Genomic DNA, 16,195 nt, shown 5'->3' with positions numbered 1-16,195 from the left:
CCAGGCAGCACCTTCTTCCAGGAGTTCAAAATATTTGTTCATTAACTGTCTCCATCTGATGTGGTGGCTTAAGAATGGTTTAGGGCAAACTTGTCCAACCCATGCTCCACGGGCCACATGAGCCACAGGACGGCTTTGAATAGTGCAGCCCAACTCAAATTTGTAAACTTTGTTAAAACATTATGGGATTTTTGTGTGTGTGCCATTTTTTTTAAATCTCATCAGCTATTGTTAGTGTATTTTATATGTGGTCCAAGACAGTTCCTCTTCCAATGTGGCCCAGGGAAGCCAAAAGATTGTACACCCCTAGTTTGGGACATCAATATATAAAAGAACAAATTGTCCAAAAGAAAAATACTTAAAACTGAGGGCCCATGATAAGAGCTAGATTTGAAAAATAAGACCAAACTATGTAGAATCTAACATTTGTTTCAGTTCAGCAAACATTTAAGTGTCTACTGTGGCTATGATGTGTTGTGCTAACTACTGGGGCACGCTTGAAAGCACAACCCTATTCTTAAGGAATTCATGTTCTGGTTGGTGGGGGGCATGTCAGAGAATACTTAACCTCCTCCTTAAGGAGACTTGTGATGTAGTGAAAGTGGTATATTTAAGGTTTAATATGATGGTGGTATAAGAATTATGTTGAAAAATTAGAGAAAATTAGACGCCAAGAGACCAGGGACTTGCTGGTAAAGGTGACATTTGTCTTAGCAATTTTTTTTTTTGAGACAAAACTCACTCTGATACCCAGGCTACAGTGCAGTGGCACCATCTCAGCTCACTGCAACCTCCGTTTCCCAGGTTGAAGCAATTCTCCTCCCTCAGCCTCCCGAGTAGCTGAGATTACAGGTGCCCACCACCACGCCTGGCTAATTTTTGTATTTTCAGTAGAGATGAGGTTTCGCCATGTTGGCTGGGCTGGTCTTGAACTCCTGACCCCCAGTGATCTGCCTGCCTCAGCCTCCCAAAGTGTTGGGATTACATGCATGAGCCACTGCTCCTGGCCATGTATTAGTAAATTTAATGTATCATATAAAAAGCCATCAATCAGTGAGCAAGATACTGTGCTTGGAAGGGATACATTTAAAGATGTATAAAGTATACTCCTAACCTGTGAACTTATTTATTTCTTGGGGCGATGATACCGATAAAAAGAGCTTACACCTGCCTGTGCATACCAACTTGAATTCATAGAGCCTCCCAATAGAGGTTATAGTGTGTGGTATCTGAAGGGCTTACTACAGAGACAGGCTCTACAGTTCACCCCTCATCACTGAAACACAATCGTCAACCACAATATGTACTTGTGGTTTCCATTCTTTATTCACTCATCCATTCAACAAATGTTTATCGAGCACTTGAAATATATCTGGCACTCTTTCAGGGGCTGGGAGTACTGTAGTCAAGAAAAGAGACAAAGTCCCTGCCTTCATGGAATTTACATTCAAATGTTGGTTATCAGGCTAACTGAGGCTGATAACATTTAGCAGGCTAAATGAGCTAATGTATAAGAAAATGCCTAGCACATTGCCTGTCACATAAGTACGATTCAGTAATAGTTATTGTGTGTGAACTTGAAATTTGAATTAAGTATCTACTCTTGGCAAGATACTTTGTTGTGGTACCCTTTTGCTGGATGGAAGGTCAGGAGAAGATTAACCCATTTACAGTTTTTAAAAAAATGTTACACCAAAAAATTGAGTCTCCTGTTCAGTGTCAGTGTAGTTGAAATTATATGCTGTTTTAAATATAACCAGTTGTCTCTGCTAGACCACTTTTGCCGTAAAAGATGCATTGAAGCAGATGCTGCTCTATACCATCAAAAGTGGTATGGTCTTGTCCTCCTTGGATGGCTTTTTTGGGCTCCCTGAATTCCTGAAAAGGCTCATTGTTGTCACTGATGATGCTTCACAGAAATCCTTTGTGTCATTACTTAGCGACTGACTGCTTTAGTGAAATCTATGTCAATTCTTTTGTTAACTATAACAGCAGCCAAAAATAATGTAAGGGAAGAGAAGGATAAAAAAAACAAAGACTAATAAGCACATGCATGTACACATATATACACATCTTTTAGATAAATTTCTAAGTATTATCTGAAGTAGCATTTGCCTTGTAAAACATGCGAAATAGCAGTACTACATTCGTTTCCTCATTGGTTTCATTCAGATACGACCTGTTACCCGTAGCATATGAATGATTTTTCCTTGTTGCCTCCCTTTGGCCTTACTATTACTTAGATAGGAGAACTAGCTTGATAATTACACATATAGAGCAAAACTCATCCTTTTTGTGCAAATTCTTTGCAAGAAGATTACATTTTCTTAATTACCTACTTTTCCTGAAAAACTAGGGATAGGATGATGGGTGTATTTACTGTTGTTGTAAGCCGAGGTTAGATTTCACTTTCACTTGAAATAAACTCTTTCTTCTGTGGAAACCAGAAATTGTTGAACGTGGAGGAGTTAAGACCTTACATTTTACCTTCAGTTAAAAAAAAAAAAAGATGCTTTTTGTTAAATTTGTGATTTGAATTTTGGATTTAGCAGATGATGTCATTTCTGCAACTTGGTGTGGTGTGCATGTGTGTTGTTAAAGAACAAACGCTATAGATATATGGAATTAGTTACATGGCCTTTTCTGGTTCCTTTTTAGACGTGAAGCCCTCCAATATGCTAGTAAACACAAGAGGACAGGTTAAGCTGTGTGATTTTGGAGTTAGCACTCAGGTATGTCTCTTTTCCTTCCAGTGTACTCTTTTCTCTGCAACAACCCCTTTATATTTTCATTCTGTTATCTGGATTGAAAAATTACCTAGCTGCCAGATAAACAGAAACTCTGCATCTTTTCCTCGTCTGGGAGTGTGTTATTCATTTTTAATCTCTGAGCGAGTTTCCTTCATCAGAATATGATTGTTCATTGTTTAATGACGGTAAAAACTGCTGACTTTGTAATTACTACTTACGAATAGCAAACTTCATTGATATGCAGCTTTGATATGAAAGCGTTTTGGCCAGACAAAAGGGAGGGCAGAGTGGGAGCTGTGCCTGGGGAACCCAACTGGCCCACAATAAAAATTAATATTGGGAGCAACAATGGTGGAGGGCCATTACAATGTGCAGCACAAATTTTAATTAATTTCCATTTTGGGCCTCCCCTGAGAAGCCCAGTGATAGTGACCCATGAGCGTGCTGTGATGTTGATTTGAATTGCAGCCACCTTTACTCCCAGCCAAACATGAAGACCAAAGCGAAGGTCATCGTTGTATTATGAGTTGTCAAAGTCTGTTATCCCTCCAGCGTATTTAGTGTTCATTTCATTCTAGTAATGCATGGGGCTTCATTCACATCTTGAGCCATCTGACTAAAAATTGAGTGTGTTCAAATTCTGCTTTAAATTGACTTTTTATATCAGGCGGGTTTGGGGTACTAAAGCGATAAGCATCCTGCTTAAGTGAATTGTTTAAGGTTATCTGCTATAAACTGTAATGCTGTGCTTGTTTAAATTGGAAATCACATTCAAAAGAAAAGATTTAATCATTTTTAATGCCTTTGTAGATAAATTTGTTCCCTTTTACATAATTTTTAGTTGATTTATACAAATGATGATTGTAGGTTAAATGAGGAATAATTGCCCATTTTATTTCCACATTATCTTTATATTGTTCTAACAGACTGTTTTGTCTCATAGCTGGTGAATTCTATAGCCAAGACGTATGTTGGAACAAATGCTTATATGGCGGTAAGTAAACTTATGCAAAAATAACATTTAAAACCAACATCTTTATCTTTATGTACTTGTTAATGTATAATTCTTGAATTAATTCCACAGCTTTAGCCTAGCAGATCATAAATTGCAAAGTCAATCTAGTCATGATCTGATTTTTAAATCTTTCTAAAAGACATTAGGGTTTTTACAGGAGCTATCAACTTATCTGACTTTGTTGACTTAACTGGTTGGTTCAAGTGTGAAATCACTGAGTTTCGAAGTTTAATCCTACAGAAAAATTTCACCTTGTAGCATACTGGCCACTTTTCCACATTTCTTGTTTAATTAACCCTCAAGTATCCCCAAATGTCAGTCAATAAAATTGGTTGTTTTTTTCTTGGAATATGAACATGCTTTGTCACCAGATCAAAATTAAATTACTGATGTAGCCAAATTTTATTTATGGATCTCTGAATGTAAGGGTTTAGGGGGCAGTTCTCTATAGAACTTGTACCTCTATATTTTGTTTAGTTGTTATTCATGCCTATTGTAAGATTATTTAGTTGCACTGAAATAAACTTACCAACAATAACAAGTAGAAGCATAAGGCTGTTTCAAAGACCAGTGTAGACTTGGCTTTTGAGTAAGGGAAATTATTTGTTTTCATAAAAATACTTTAGTTTATGGGTTTTCATAATCATCTTGAGAGTCGGAGGGAAAAAAATTAAACAGGAAACTTATCTAGTATTAATTTTGGAGCAAAGTTTTGTCTTCCTGTAACAAAGATAATTTTTTATAATGAAAGCTCTAAATTTATTTAGGTAGTCCCTTTCATCTCTAATAGCCTTTGTTAATATGTCATGAAATTAAATGATGTTAGTATGGATAAAACCGTGGGTCTTATTCTCGGTATTCTTTCTGTATATATTATCTTGATTTAAGATTTAGGGATGGAACCTTATTCTAAACCTAATTCTAAACCTAAACCTTATTCTCAGAACAATACAAAACATTTTGTTTTCATTCAGATACCAGAATAGCTCATTTTTGTCTTGGATGGTTTTTAAAGAAAGTTTATGCTTTCTTGTATAATAATAGGAAAAATAATAAATTAACCTCTGAAGTCATCATATCTGTTTTTATAAAATGTTATCACCTTCCTTCCTCTACCAAGTTAGGTGAGATTGGTGAGCCACCTTTATAGCCTTGCTGAATGCAAAGGTTTAAGTCTTTGAAAGAATATGAAACACTGTAATTTTTTAAAAGTTGGGGGGACATGACTATAAATGAAACAATTGCTCAACTACCCAGCATGTTCTTAGTAGCTTTAAATTCCTCCGATAATTAAATTGCATTATATTTGAATGTACAAATCCAGATTACAGTTGTCTTTCTCAGGTGTACATTAAAGAAATTAGTTTTTTATTTTTGTTTATGGATGAATGTGATGCGTCCATCTGTTAATTGAAAATGTGAGGATTAGCCAGGCGTGGTGGCTCACACTTGTAATCCCAGCACTTTGGGAGGCCGAGGCGGGTGGATCACGAGGTCAGGAGATGGAGACCACGGTGAAACCCCGTCTCTACTAAAAAATACAAAAAATTAGCCGGGCGTGGTGGTGGGTGCCTGTAGTCCCAGCTACTCGGAGAGGCTGAGGCAGGAGAATGGCGTGAACCCGGGAGGCGGAGCTTGCAGTGAGCCGAGATTGCGCCACTGCACTCCAGCCTGGGCGACAGAGCGAGACTCCATCTCAAAAAAAAAAAAAAAAAAAAGAAAATGTGAGGATTAAAATTATGAAACATTAGCTCAGATTGACAAAACTAAAATTGCTTTGCTTCTTAGGTGAGTAAATTCTAGTCGTCAGCTTTGTAGTTCAAGCTATAAAAAGCATAAGATACCTAGAAGAGGAGCAATGATAGCTTGAGAGTGAGCGCTTTGCTCAGTTCAGTATGAGGCTCTTATTGGCCAAGTGCTTACCTACATGGTGTGAGGTTGGGGATGGGGGGAGGTGGAAATAACCTATATTATTATAGAACAGGTATGAATCCCTGACTTTTATCTGCTGACAGCCTCTTGAGAGAAAAGAGCTGAGCTTTTTTTTTTTTTTTAACCACAACTGGTTCTCATTTTAGCTGGTATATTTTATAATTTTGAGTTCTACATGAGCCCTATGCCAAATATCCATGAACTACAGTTCTCAGACCAAATTCAACTTACTGGAACAATGTACTGATGGCTCTTCTAAGCTCTTACTGCCTATTTTTGTAAACAAAGTTTTATTGGAACATGTCCACACACCCATTTGCTTATATATTATGCATGGCCCCTTTAGCACTACAGTGGCAGAGTTGAGTAGTTGTGACAGTTGCAGCAGAAAGTATATGGCTTATAGCATGAAAAATATTTACTAGCTGACCCTTTACCAAAAAAGTTTGCCAGCCCCTGATCTATGCCAGTGAAAGTTGTATCTGAAACTGAGCAGCTTCAATAATCAACCAGCATTTACTGAGCATCTTCTATGCTGTTAGTCAGGTACAGTGGAACCACTCTATAATCTAGATAAGACTTGGGTGAAACAGGGAACACGACATTATATGTAGCAGCATTATGTGTGACATAATAAAGACTTAAGTTCTACCAAACATACAGTTAGAAAATAAAACAGGACGGGCACAGTGGCTTATGCCTGTAATCCCAGTGCTTTGGGAGGCCAAGGCAGGCAGATCACCTGAGGTCAGGAGTTTGAGACCAGGCTGACCAACATGGAGAAACCCGTCTCTACTAAAAATACAAAAAATTAGCCGGGCGTGGTGGTGCGTGCCTGTAATCCCAGCTACTCAGGAGGCTGAGGCAGGAGAATTGCTTGAACCTGGGAGGCGGAGGTTGCCGTGAGCTGAGATCACGCCATTGCATTCCAGCCTGGGCAACAAGAGTGAAACTCTGTCTCAAAAATAAAAAAGAAAAGAAAATGAGACTTACAGTGTACAAATTTGATGATTCAAACAGTATGTGAAAAGGGTGCTTGCACAAGAGAAAGATCACTGTGAATGGATGAGCAAAGACTCAGAAATAGAAGGCATGGGTGAGGATGAAGTAGTGGGGAAGAGAACAAATAAAAAATTGCAGGAATACATAATTAGAAGTCATTTGATATCCTCATTTTATGTGTTTCCCTCACTTTATATTCATGCATACTTCTGTACAGTGATAATAATAACATCACTAATAATAATAGCTTACACTTAAGTAGCTTTATGTGCCAATCACTCTTCTTACATATATTAACTTTTACATCCTCACAACACTATGACATAGGTAATATTATTATTCTCATTTTAGAGATAAAGAAACTGAAGCAAGAGAAGTTAAGTAACTTACCCAAGTTCACAAAGCTCTTAAGTGTCAATCAGAACTCAAAATTAAGTAATCTGCCTTCAGAGACTAAATTCTTAATTGCTGTGCCTCTCATTATACCCATATTATTTATGCATCTCTCCCAATCTAGATTATGACTTTCACAGTGGCAAGATGTATTCTGCTCACTCTATATATCCAGTACCTCACACAGTGCCAGACGAATGAATTAGTTCATGAAAGCTGCATTCCAAAAGTGTCTTGTTCACTAATTATAAGCACAGCATTTAACTTTTCATATTAAGAATCTTGCTTGTATTTCAAGGTATGGACAGCCCAAAATTACTCAAATACAGCCAGCTAAGCTACTCAAATATTAAAAAGAAAATATATCAGAATGGCCGGGCGCGGTGGCTCATGCTTGTAATCCCAGCACTTTGGGAGGCCGAGGCGGGCGGATCACGAGGTCAGGAGATCGAGACCACGGTGAAACCCTGTCTCTACTAAAAATACAAAAAATTAGCCGGGCGTGGTGGCGGGCGCCTGTAGTCCCAGCTACTCGGGGAGGCTGAGGCAGGAGAATGGCGGGAACCCGGGAGACGGAGCTTGCAGTGAGCCGAGATTGCGCCACTGCACTCCAGCCTGGGTGATGGAGCGAGACTCCGTCTCAAAAAAAAAAAAAAAAAGAAAATATATCAGAATGAAATAGCCCTGTATATGTGAATAATCTCACTTAATCTGTAATCGGAAGTGTAAGATATAGAAAAGATAATTAGGAAAAAGACAGGGAGGCTTTTGTAACATCATGAGTCATTTAGAAAAACCAAGTACGGGCACATTAAGCAGCAATGTGCTTATAGGAGACTTGAAAAGTCATCTTGATCCAACCTCCCCATTCACCAGTGAGGAGACTGAGACCTGGAAAAGTGAAGTGTCATGCTCAAGGAAATACTGTTTTTTAGGGGCAGATAATTAATAGGTTCAATAGATACCTTCATCCAAAGCATGAAAGATTTTCAACCACATTTTAAAAGGATTTTATCCATAAGAATTATAAAAGGGGTCTAGAAGCTTAGAGCTTATATTAAATTAACCATTTGTCAGAAATTCTTTATTTTTTTTTTCTTGAGATGGAGTCTCACCCTGTCCCCCAAGCTAGAGTGCAGTGGCATGATTGCAGCGGCATGATTGCAGCTCACCGCAACCTCCGTCTCCTGGGTTCAAGCGATCCTCCTGCCTCAGCCTCCAGAGTAGCTGGGATTACAGGCATGCACCACCACGCCCGGCTAATTTTTGTATTTTTAGTAGAGACAGGGTTTCGCCATGTTGGCCAGGCTGGTCTCAAACTCCTGGCCTCAAGTGATCCACCCACCTTGGCCTCCCAAAGTGCTGGGATTACAGGTGTGAGCCACCACGCTCGGCCCAGAAATTCTAATTACTACAAATTTTATTATGTTTTTAAGATAGAAGTTCCTAAAACTTTAACCAACTATTCAGTCTTCCTGGCTTACTATCATTTTAAAAATCAAATATAAAAATTGACACTATTGCTATGATTAACTGAAGTTTTAAAATGAAAAAATCTTACTCAAATACTTGGCCCTTGGGATCAGAAAGTCAATCTAAATAACCATTCTTATCTTCAGAACATTTTTTTCTGCCCAAGCTATTCCAATTCTTGGAAATTGTCTTTACTTGGAATAAAACACATACACATTGCATGATCCAACTCAATTGGCTATGCTCATGCGGTGGTAGTAATGGTGGTGGTGGTGACTGGAAGGAGGCTAACATTAACTGAGCATTCCCATGTGGCACGTACTGAAGCACATTACGGGATTCATTTAATCTTCACACAACCCCAGGAGGTATACGTATTACTACTATTATTTATTATTACTATCTTCATTTTACAGATGAGGAAACCAAAGGTAAAAATATCTTTAATCCAAGGTCTCAGAGTTGGCACATAGTAAAAGGCAATTTAATTAGGACATCAGCTTCTAGTTTCTGCTAATAGCAGACTAGGTTATTTAGATCAACTCTTCTGTTTAAATATGCTAGCTAAGTTGTTTTTTTTTTTTTTTTTTTTAAACCATCTCAAATGCACCGAAGAGCTAAAAAGACAGTGGGCTACTCCCAGGACAATTTTTGAATGAAACCCTACCACAGAGAGGAAAGTAGAATGGGAGCCCCATCACTGCTTATTCCTGAGGGCATTTGCCTGAATCACAGTCAGGCAAGAGGGGCAGCGGCCAAGCTTCAGGGCCCACCTAAGTCAGAAGGTCTCAGAGGAGATTTTCTCTGTTCCATGCTAGAAGCCTAAATGGCTAACCTCAGTGTAAGGGTAAACTAGATGTAAAACTGCTCCTCTTCCCCCGGTCCCGGGAAACTGAAGAGGCGGCATCTGGAACTAAGCAGAGAAGCAGAAGAAATAGGAAAAGTGGAAAAAACTATGACCATAGCCTAGCCCTGGTATAGATTTGCACCCTGGGTATATGCATACATGTCCTAGGTTGGACAAGGCACATCATGCTGAAAAGTGGTTTGAGGTGGTCTCCACCTTAGGCCTCGGAGAACCTCTCCAAAATTTTTCTTTCAAGGGGAAAAACTAGCAAGCAAAGAGAACTGGGCGCACAAGAAAACAAAGCCACCTGAACAAGATCAGCAGGAACAGCAGGCAGCAGAAACAGATGCATACAGACTTAAGATCACACATTTTTTAAGTGACATAGTAGATTTTTAAAGTCCTAAACAAAACTTCTAGATTAAAATTTAAAACTCACTGTATTTGACAGCATATTGGACACAGCAGAAGAGAGAATTGGTGAACTGGAAGACAGATCTGAATTCAGGCAGTCTAATTCCAGAGCCCTGTTTAACCAGTGTTCTGTCTGCCTACACAGGGATCTTGCTAATGTAAAAAAAAAAAAAAAAAAAAACCTCATCACTTGTGATACATATTTTGACTATACACTAGCCTGAAGTTTTCTTGCCTACTTTGTTAATTTTCTAGGTAGTCTGAGTCTGAACAGAAATTCCTTTTTTGGAAGAGATAAGGGATATACCTTGGTATCTTCCTGCTTTTGACAAATATTGTTGTAAATAGATGGTTCTGGAGTTAGTTAACTAAATGTGGATTCTTGTCAAAGCTGAGTCACAGAGGGCATCTGGAGGGACTATAGTGTGGGTGCCAGAAGGACTGCCCTTTAAGATCTTCTATAAATTCTACTTATTAGATCATCACTACTCTTTACTGTTCTTATTAAGAACAGGTCAGGGTTTTTTGTTTCATTTTGTTTGCTTGTCATTTAACCTCACTACGAAGATGTTTTAGACAAGAGTCATGTTTTTCCTATTATTTAGCTTTTCACACTGATGACAGCTGTCATGTGAGAGAGTAACCTCAGTTTTCACTTTTTAACCGCTAAATATCCATCATAGATATTCTGTCAACAACGTGGTACCTGGTAGTTTGTTTTGCTTTGTTTTGTTTTTCAGGGGAGAGGACAGGGCAGGCCACCTTGGCTTCACGTGTGAGAACAGCTTTGAATTGTGCAGCCTTGGGCCATCAAATCCTGGCTCCATAAATTCAGAATGTTTTGGTGCTCATCTTGTGTCTAAATCACTTCCAGGGGCCTGGGCACATTTCCCAATCCCTATCCACCTTAAGAGTTGTTTAGGATAGACACGTGGAGCTTGCTGTTGGCTTTTGCTGAACATTTTTGCTCAAACACTGCATCACAGCAGTAATCTTGTTTCATTAGCTTATTGCAAGAATAATTTCCCCAACAAGAGGTCATCAGAATCTGACCCTTAAAAGAGTTCTCTTATTTGCCATCTAGTACCTGTGAACATTATCACTTTTTCTGTTTTTTCTTTTTAAATTTAATTTAATTTTTCTATGCTTTATTATCAGTTTACAGTTTGCATTTGTTTTGATAGTTCAGTGGGCAAATGTAATGAGTGTGTTTAACCTCCTTTTTAATCCTGCCCAAATATTTTGTATGTGGGTTCCACTTTTGTGTGTGTGTGTGTTTTTTCTGTATTCTGGGTGAAATGCTTGGTACCTGTTAATCAGTAGGATGAAGAAATGGAGAGAGGAAGGAAAAAAGGACAGGGGGCAGGGCAACATTTAGTTAGTTCTTTAATAATTCTAGAGGATTTTAGGATTTTCATGTTTTCATGTTTGTTAGAAGTTCGTGACAGAAATGAATAGCAATGTATGAGGAAGTTATATAAGAACTCTCTAAGGAACTTATTTGTTCATGCAGTAAACATGTATTACATCCCTTCAGTCAGCATGCATTGACTGCATACCTGTTATGTGTCAGGCAAGGTATTAGGTATGTCTGCCTAGTACTCTCTTTGCCTCTTAGGAAAAATAGACTAGAAAACAGATGATTTTACAACACAGTGTGATAAATAATAAGATATGAACAGCATTTTAATGAAGTACAGAAGCAGGAATTTATAATTCTGCTGTAGGAGTAGAGAAAGGTTTCACCCTCAAACAGGATCTGTGTGAAACATGGTCATTAAGCAGAGAAGAGGAAGGCAGGGAGATCTAAAAGGTCATTGTCTCTCCAGGGAACGTGGAAATATTTAGTGACTGGAGCTAAGTGCACCAAAGAATCACCCAGATAAATTATTTTTTTAAGTGAGGATCTCTAGCCCCACCCCCAGAGATTCTGATTCTGGAGGTTCATTTGTATTAACAGTAAGCACCTCAGGCAGTTCTGTGATGGCTGCTCTAAAGACTGCACATTGAGAAATACTGACCAGCTCAAGGGTGTGCTTGGCTCTTCTGACTTCTAGTTGTGGGGTCAGTTTGACTCACTGGAAAGAACTCTAATTTTGCAGTCAGACATAACTGGCTTTGAATCCTGGCTCTGCTCCTGGACAGTGTATTTAATGCTAACCCATAGCTCTAGACTTAGTTTTTATATTTGTAAATTGAGGGCAATAATACCTACTTTTGCAAAATCATTATGAAGTAGAAGACCCAAAGTACCTAGCCCAGTGTCTGGGGCTAGTAAGTGGTCATTAAATGATAGCTATTACTATCCTTCTTGTATAGTGGATACAGCACTCATAATGGTTAGTAATGTAAACTACTCTGTGCCTCATTTTCCTCATCTGTTAAATGGTGATGATAAAATAGTACCAATATTACATGGATGTTTATGAATCTGAAATGAGATATGCATGAAAAACACTAAAACAAGGCCTGGTGTATAGAAATTATTTAATAAATGCACACATAATTTTGTTGTTGATGATAGTAATGACGGTGACAATAATGTTATTCCTGTAGCTGGCTAGCCAGTTCCATATGAATACATCCTGGTATCTATTGAATTGGATATTGGGGTGTAAGTTATGATCTCAGCCTTGCCATGATTAGCCTGTAACCTTTAGCAATCATTCCACCTTTGTGAGACCTCAGTTTCTCTTATTCATTTGTTCATGTGTTCATTCCAAAGCCCTCTACTGTACTGAATGCTAAATCCTAGAGGGATAGATAGATCAGGAAGCATCCACTCAGTATGAAATTATTTCTTTTGAAGTAGAGAATGTTTATGTAGCCTCTTTTAGACCAGGTATTTGCTATACATCTTGAGTGGAGGACCAAGAGTCCCAAATGGACCTTTCAAACTGTTCCTTGGTTCATATACAAAGAAACTCTGATCAATGGAATGAAATGTTGAACAGTAGATGAATCTGGGTAAAGGAAATAGGAATGTGCTTTGCTCTGATCTCATTTTTTTCAAATTTCCTATGTTTGAAATTATTTCCAAATAAAAAATTAAAAGAAACCCTACTATTCCAGACCCATCTATCAAAATACAAATAAATGATAATATCATATAATGTTGTATAATTTGTTACTCCACAACGAAGACCACTGGATTTGGAGGGAGAGGATCTGGGTTCAAGTCTCAGCTCATTCACTACTTAGGACCTGGCCTAAATTACCTCAGTACTCTGAGCCTCCATTGACTTCCAAAGTCTTCCTCACAGGGACTTAGTGAGGATTCAGTAAGAATATATCTATATATAATTTATATAGATTATGTATATACTGTATGCACAAATACATATATACACACATGTAAAATTGTTTTGTCATCTGTAAAATGCTATGCAGATGTTGGTGGCTCCTCACCTTAGCTGAGCTCATTTTGTTGTATGTGTTTTCCTGAGTAGCATCCTTCACCTCACAAGCTCCCTTCTGATTTCTTGCAGCCTGAAAGGATTTCAGGGGAGCAGTATGGAATTCATTCTGATGTCTGGAGCTTAGGAATCTCTTTTATGGAGGTACGTTGTTTGCACATAGACGCTTCTGTGCATATCTGTACTAATATATTCAATCAGGAAAAGTGAAGATTTTGAAAGAATAAGCTAAAATAAACCTTCAGCATGTTATATAGATGTATACACGGAGTTTGACCATAAAGTCTTTGATTCCTTATGTGACTTGTTAACTGACTCTGGAGGTTATTTTAAAGCACTGTTTATTACAGATCACCTGTGTAAGACCTGCCTGGAGCGCTTGTTAAAAATACAGATTCTTTAACCCCGTTCAAGACCAATTAAATCCAAACCTCTAAGAATCTGCGTTGTTAACCTGTTCCCTGGGTGATTCTTATACACACTTAATCTGGAGAACCCACGTTGTAAAATAGGGATTCCAGAAAAATTCTGTGCCCTGTTGGAATGCATATGTAACTTCCAAAGGTGATTAGTTTAAAAGATACAGCGCTACTCATTTAGATATATAAGTTATATACGTTTGTTTTAAAAGAAAAAAAAATCACGTCATTCTAGTATAGTCTTATCACATGTGTATATGGGTTAAGGGGTGGTGTGATATGATGGAGAGGGAAGGGGGAAGAGGATGTATGTATTTAGCACAATTGCAATATCTACTCTTTATAGCTGTATTTAGAATGGACTTTATGTTAGTGTTCTAGATGTAGCTCCATTAGAACTCTATGCTGTGTTTTTTTTAATAAAATGACCATTGATCTACAAGAAAATGTGTATAACTTATATTAGAAGGACATATGGCTCAGTTTGAGTTATGGTAGTATAGAACCTCTATACTGACCAGTGCTTCAAAAATTCTCACTTAAATTGATTCAGATAAAGAAGGACTTGTATTTTCTTTTTTTTTTCTTAATAGAGATAGGGTCTTGCCATATTGCCCAGGCTGGTCTTGAACTCTTGGGCTCAAGCAGTCCTCCTGCCTGGACTTCCCAAAGTGCTGGGATTACAGGCAGGAGCCACTGTGCACGGCCAGGACTTTTTATAATAGAAAAGTAGAAAGGACTCTTTAAATAATATCATAGATAGAGTTGGAATCATGATTTTGTAACCTTTTTTTTTAGTCAAATACTTTTTCTGTGAGTTTTGTAATGCATGAATGCAATTGTATTTGTAAGGAAATAATCTTCAAACTCAATTCACCTGCACAGTAGAAAGAAAGCAAAAATAAAGTGTTGAACGTTTATTAAATCATATTCTTCTGCCTCTTCTTAAAAGGGAATCTAAGAGGAAATACAATATGTATGCATCAGCTGAGAGGTTAGTGATAATGGTGGTCAGATCTCAGAACTGAGTCTCCCAACAGGTCCTCAAGGGCTTATTCTATTAGCCTGTTTCAGGGGAAACTAGTGTTTTTGATTTGTGTATTGCTGTTATACAATTTCCTTTTACATATTTTAAATTGTTGTCATTTATTTTATAAATGACTGGATATAGTGTAAGACAATTGAGAAGTTACATGGTGTAGAGATAAGAATCCTAGATTGGGAATGGAAGACCTGGATTACAGTTCCAGGTTTGCTACTAGTTTTTTAGGTGACCCTGTGGAAGCCACTGTTCTTCACTGGGCCTCAGTTTCTTCATTTGTAAAATATTGATCTCTAAACCCCTTTCCAGACTAACATTCTATGACTGTGCTACTGCTCATGGTGTTGTTTTCTTTCCTTAGCTTTCACACAGCAACTCTAGAGTTGTGTGACTGAGACAGTGATAAAATGACATAAAATGCAGAGGCATGGCACTACTATAAGAGAGCGTAACTGTTAGATTTAAGATTTAGAGCACATATAAATGTTCACCATTCATCCTTTCTACATTCATTTATGCATTCATGTGTTGAACTCCTGCTATGCTTGCTGTATAGGCAATGGGGATAGAGTAAGGAAAAGACACTCAAGTCGTGGCTGTCATGGAGTTCCATTTGGCAAGGGCTGAGGCATGAGGGGAAGGACAGAAAACAAAGGGATAACTAAATACGTAATTTGTCAGGTGGGGATAAGTCCCATGGAGAAAAAGAAAGCAGAATAGGCTGGGCTCAGTGGCTCACGCTCGTAATCCCAACACTTTGGGAGGCTGAGGTGGGCAGATCACCTGAAGTCGGGAGTTCAAGACCAGCCTGACCAGCATGGAGAAACCCCGTCTCTACTAAAAATACAAACAATTAGCTGGGCGTGATGGTGCATGCCTGTAATCCAAGCTACTCTGGAGGCTGAGGCAGGAGAATCACCTGAACCCAGGAGGCGGAGGTTGCAGTGAGCCGAGATTGCGCCATTGTGCTCCAGCCTGTGTAACAAGAGCGAAACTCCGTCTCAAAAAAAAAAGAAGGCAGACTAGACTAGTCCTCTCTGGTAAAGTACTACTTGAGCAGATACTTGAATGCTGTGAGAGAAGGGAGCCACCTGATAACAAGCTCAAAGGCACCAAGATAGAGTACACTCTCAGCATATTTAAGGAAGGCAGAGGCCAGTGTGACTTGAGTGGAGTTAGCAAGGGAAAAGTGGGAAAAAATAAATTTAGAGAGGTAGCCAGGGACCAGGGCAAATATAGCCTTATAGGCCATGCTAAAGACTTCAGGTATTACTCTTAGAAGAAATGATCTGACTTAAATTTTCACAGTCTCTGTGGTGCATGACCATAGACAGGCAAGTGTGGAAACAGGGAGATCAGTTTAAGTAGGTAGGAAGACAGGTGCTCAATAAATATATTTATGTTGCATATTGAAATATGTGTCTGCCAGTATTTTGCTGGGTGCTAGGGGTGCAAAGATTAATAAAAAGAGACTCTTTGTAGTGTAAGGAAG

General features: G+C 38.4%; 1 protein-coding gene across 8 annotated transcripts in view; it reads left to right on the top strand.

Annotated features, from left to right (window-relative positions):
- MAP2K5 (mitogen-activated protein kinase kinase 5) overlaps positions 1-16,195 on the top strand; it is a 260,015-nt gene that overhangs the window by 143,757 nt on the left and 100,063 nt on the right. For all 8 annotated transcript variants that reach the window (XR_010120698.1, XM_055278008.2, XM_055278010.2 and 5 more), the window contains exons 14-16: positions 2,659-2,732; positions 3,694-3,744; positions 13,315-13,386. Coding sequence is in view for 7 of the 8 variants with exons in the window: in XM_055278008.2 (XP_055133983.1) it covers positions 2,659-2,732; positions 3,694-3,744; positions 13,315-13,386 (197 nt within the window). In the remaining variant the exon portion in view is untranslated. The remainder of the gene's footprint in view (positions 1-2,658; positions 2,733-3,693; positions 3,745-13,314; positions 13,387-16,195) is intronic.

Source organism: Symphalangus syndactylus, chromosome 5, assembly GCF_028878055.3.
Source record: "Symphalangus syndactylus isolate Jambi chromosome 5, NHGRI_mSymSyn1-v2.1_pri, whole genome shotgun sequence".
Lineage (NCBI taxonomy): Eukaryota > Metazoa > Chordata > Mammalia > Primates > Hylobatidae > Symphalangus > Symphalangus syndactylus.
The sequence above is the reverse complement of the archived record's forward strand: the minus strand, read 5'-3'. Positions and strand labels throughout refer to the sequence as shown.